This window comes from Rutidosis leptorrhynchoides, chromosome 5 (genome assembly GCF_046630445.1).
Source record: "Rutidosis leptorrhynchoides isolate AG116_Rl617_1_P2 chromosome 5, CSIRO_AGI_Rlap_v1, whole genome shotgun sequence".
Lineage (NCBI taxonomy): Eukaryota > Viridiplantae > Streptophyta > Magnoliopsida > Asterales > Asteraceae > Rutidosis > Rutidosis leptorrhynchoides.
In genome coordinates, this window is record NC_092337.1 from 452,804,465 (window position 1) to 452,809,545 (window position 5,081).

At 37.7% G+C, this 5,081-nt stretch overlaps 1 protein-coding gene across 1 annotated transcript; it reads left to right on the top strand.

Moving 5' to 3' along the window:
• The first annotated feature begins 2,594 nt into the window (after positions 1 to 2,594).
• On the top strand, positions 2,595 to 3,791 carry LOC139850163 (uncharacterized mitochondrial protein AtMg00810-like). The gene is made up of 3 exons (XM_071839751.1): positions 2,595 to 2,725; positions 2,852 to 3,038; positions 3,129 to 3,791. Exons 1-3 carry the CDS (start codon positions 2,595 to 2,597, stop codon positions 3,789 to 3,791), a joined length of 981 nt encoding a protein of 326 aa, XP_071695852.1.
• Positions 3,792 to 5,081: the final 1,290 nt, after the last annotated feature.

Genomic DNA, 5,081 nt, shown 5'->3' on the forward strand with positions numbered 1-5,081 from the left:
ATTATTATTATCATTAATATCATTATTATTATTAAAATAAGTATTATTAGTATTAATATTATTATTATTATTATCATGATTATTAGTAAAATTATTATTAATATAGTTATTATAGTTATTATCATTACTATTATTATTATTATTAATATTATTATTAGTATTATCATTAAAGTTATCAGTTAAAAAAAGATTATTATTATTAACAAAAGTATTTTTATTAAAATTATTATTTTATTATCATATTATTATCGTTAAAAACTATCGTTACTATTATTATTAGAATTATCAATATTTTTATTATTATTATCATCATTATTATTATTTTTTTACATTAATATTATTATTACTATAATTATTATTACTATTACTATTATTATTATTAATATTATTATTATAATCAAAAATAACTTTTTACTTATTATTATTGATATTATTTTGCCAAATAAATATTTGTTATATAAAAATATAATTAACAATATAACTATATTAATATTTTATAATAAATACTAACTATTTATCTAAAGTATATAAAATAAATATAGTTAATTAAGTTATTAATGAAACATATAATTTACTAAATAATAATTAATAAGAATATATAAATTTGTTCGATTACCATTATATGTATTAATATATATATATATATATATATATATATATATATATATATATAGGTTCGTGAATCCGAGGCCAACCCTGCATTGTTCAGTTCAATCGTGTGCATATTTTTACTACGACATATCGTATCGTGAGTTTCATTTGCTCCCTTTTTAAATGCTTTTGCAATATATATTTTTGGGACTGAGAATACATGCGTTGTTTTATAAATGTTTGACGAAATAGACACAAGTACTCAAAAATTACATTCTATGGTTGGATTATCGAAATCGAATATCGCCCATTTTAGCTTGGTAGCCTAAGAATTAGTTTGGACGTTATAATTGCCTACTAATTGACGCGAATCCTAAAGATAGATCTATGGACCTTGACAAGTCCCATTCTGGAATTTGGAATGCTTTAGTACTTCGATCGATATATACTGATTGCGACAGCCGGTATATAGCATACTGATTGCAATTGAGCCGGTATGCGGGGGATATTCTATATGCATCCTGTTAGTTCGGTTATCAAGCGTTCACCATAGGAATGATTTTTATACACTTGCGAGTGTATGATGTTTATGAAAAATGGAAATGAAAATCTTGTGGTCTATTAGAATTATGGAAATGATTGATTACGATAAACCTATGAACTCACCATCCTTTTGGCTGACACTTTAAAGCATGTTTATTCTCATGTATGAAAGAAATCTTCCGCTGTGCATTTGCTCATTTTAAAGATATTACATGGAGTCGTTCATGGCATATTTAGGACAGTACCTCGCAATGGGACCAAATGTTGATGACTTCGTCCAGATGGATTAGGACGGGTCGTCTCAACAGCACCGGAGATCTCTACCTGCTCACAACACCAACTACTGCAGCTCATCATGCCCTGATCACTACACCCAGCATCTGGCATCAGCGTCTTGGACATCCCAGCACTGATGTTTTTCGTCGTCTTTGTTCTAGCAATTCGATTTCATGCAATAATAATAAGTATAATATACTCTGTCATGCGTGTCAGCTTGGCAAACACGTGCGACTTCCATTTACTAGTTCTAATTCTCATGTTAATTCCTTGTTTGACATTGTTCACTCGGATTTATGGACATCCCCCATACCGAGTCTTAGTGGTTACAAATATTATATTATTTTCTTAGATCATTACTCGCATTATCTATGGGTATTTCCTCTACGCAATAAATCTGCAGTATTTAATATTTTTGTCCAATTTCGTGCCTATGTAAAAACTCAATTTAATTGTGAAATCATAGCTTTTCAATGCGTTCAGGGGGGCGAATTCGATAACAATCAAATGCACCAACTTTTCCGAAATAATGGCATCCATATTCGCCTATCATGTACGCAAACTTCACAACAAAATGGAAAATCCGAACACATGATTCGCACTATTAATAACCTTATCTGAACCCTTCTCTTTCAAGACCATCTTCCTCCCACTTTCTGGGTAGAAGCTCTTCACATGGCCACATACCTTCTCAATCTCCTACCATCCTCCGCCATAAATCATGATATCTCACATACACGCCTTTACAAAAACCCACCACACTACTTGACTCTTCGTGCGTTCTGATGCCTGTGCTACCCCCACCTCAATACCACCAACAAACTTGCACCTCGCTCCACGCCTTGCATCTTTTTAGGTTACCCATCTAATCACCGTGGTTACCGTTGTCTCGACTTGCTACTCACAAAATTATCCTATCTCGACACGTTACCTTCGATGAGACATCCTTTCCTTATAGCTCCACTACCACCTCCGCCCCACCTTCCTATGACTTCCTTGATCCACCTCTAAACCTCTTCTCCCGTACCTACTCTGAAACACCACCAAACTTCACCAATACCTCACCATCTACACACCCAGCCGTTGCTACCACTACACCTCCTACACCTCCTACACTTCCCACACCTCCTACACCACCCATACCTCCACCTCCTACTCCACCACCAAATACTTCCACACATCCCATGGTCACTCACCATCGTGTTGACACCACTAAACCTATTCAACGTCTTAACATTCTTGTCTCCACTCCCACTCCCGTTCCTAAATCATACTCTCAAGCCCTTAATGACCCCAACTGGAAAAACGCTATGACGTAAGAATATAATGCTTTAATTAAAAATGGTACTTGGACCCTTGTGCCTCGCCCCTCAGACACGAACATAGTTCGCTTCATGTGGCTATTTAAGCACAAGTTTAATGCAGATGGTACCCTCCGTAGGTATAAGGCTCGGCTCGTTGCAAACGTCCGCAGCCAACAGGCTGGTATTGATTGCTATGAGACCTTCAGCCCGGTTGTTAAACCGGCTACTATTCGGACAGTTCTCAGCCTCGCTGCTTCTCGACATTGGCCCATTCATCAGCTGGATGTCAAGAATGCTTTCCTTCATGGTCACCTCTCTGAGACTGTCTATATGCATTAGCCTCCAGGATTTTGTGACTCGGCTCACCCAGACTATGTGTGTCATCTCCAGAAGTCACTCTACGGGCCAAAATAGGCCCCTCGCGCTTGGTTTCAGAGGTTTGCCTCCTACGCTCAGCGAGTTGGCTTTCAGCATAGCAGATGCGACACATCCCTGTTCATCTGCAAACAGGACACCGACACAACTTATCTTCTTTTATATGTTGATGACATTATCTTGACGGCATCCTCGACTACTCTTCTTCAGCGGGTTATCACCTCCTTGCATCAGGAGTTCTCCATGACTGATCTTGGTCCACTTCACTACTTCCTAGGAATTTCTGTCACTCGTACTTCTTCTGGGATGTTCCTCTCTCAGAAAAAGTACGCATCTGAGATCATTGAACGCGCGGACATGGTTGGGTGCAACTCCAGTAGGATCCCCATCGACATCAACACAAAGTTAACCGCAAGTGGTCCTCCGGCGAAGGATCCCACTTTATATCGTAGTCTCGCGGGTGTTCTTCAGTACCTCACTTTCACCAGACCTGATATCTCTTACGCCGTGCAGCAGATTTGTCTTTTTATGTATGACCCTCGGGAGCCTCACATGGCTGCTCTCCGGCAGATCATTCGCTATGTTCAGGGTACCTTGGACCTCGGCCTTCAGCTTTATGCCTCATCCACAGCTTCCCTTATTGCCTACTCTGACGCTGATTGGGAAGGTTGCCCGACTACTCGACGTTCTACATCTGGGTAGTGTGTGTTTTTGGGTAATAACCTCCTATCTTGGTCCTCCAAGCGGCAGCACACCCCGTCTCGCTCCAGCGCCGAAGCAGAGTATCGTGGCGTTGCTAACGCTGTCGCAGAGACATGTTGGCTTCGTAATCTTCTTTGTGAGCTCCATTGCCTGCTCACAACAGCTACTCTTGTCTACTGTGATAATGTCAGTGCAGTCTACATGTCCGGTAATCCGGTTCAGCACCAGTGAACCAAACACATCGAGATCGACATACACTTTGTCCGTGACCTTGAGCTAAAAGGTCACGCTCGCGTGCTTCATGTGCCATCTCGCTATCAGTTTGCTTGCTGACATATTCACCAAAGGTCTACCTTCAGCTCTATTTGACGAGTTTCGATCCAGTTTGAGCGTCTGCCCTGCTCCCGCTCCAACTGCGGGGGGATGTTAGCCATTTAGTTACACTAGGCCTGCGCGCCTAGTTCATTTACATTTGTATTATTCAGTTTTGCGCGCCTATTTCATTATTGTATCGGGCCTGCGAGCCCACCTAGCTTTAGGTCTATGCTCTTTATATTTGTGTACGTACTAGCATTCAGCAAATCAATTAGAATCACCAGTAAATCGATTATTATGGGATTTAACACTCAAGCCCCATATATTTGTTAATTTACTTTTAACCAATATAAACTCATTAAATAATTTTGTTGTTCAACGGACTGTTAAATCTTTTATATTTAATTAAATCATATTTAATCAAATTATGCTTTTCGAACTATAGGTTATAATTATATATCAACTATATATAATAATGGTGTCTAAATGCTAAAGTGTGTGATTCCATAGGCTTGTATATAAGTGATAGTATATATTTGTGTTATGACGTGCACACTAAACCAACAAACAGGCGTGTAAAAAAGTTGTTCATTTAAAAGTGTGAAGAGTAAATTTGTTACTAAACAAATCACAATTACAAACGTAGAGAAAAACTTCTCATGTGTAAGTGTGAAGATCTTTGAAAACACATATTTAAAATAAACTTCACCTTCTTAAATGTAACATGCATATAAACAACTTCACGCTCTTAAATGGGAACGGAAAATGATTTTTCCACCTACCTTTTATGCCTAACAAATTAACCTACCCAATCAAACAAAGACAAATGTCATCCTCTATTTAATATTCAATAATTAATAATTTACATTTTACATTTTACCAAAAACACCCTCGTGGTTAATTGTACATCGGTTAAAGGTACTATAACAAATACAAAAACAATATCCCAATCATGCCAGATCTAAAATCATATCC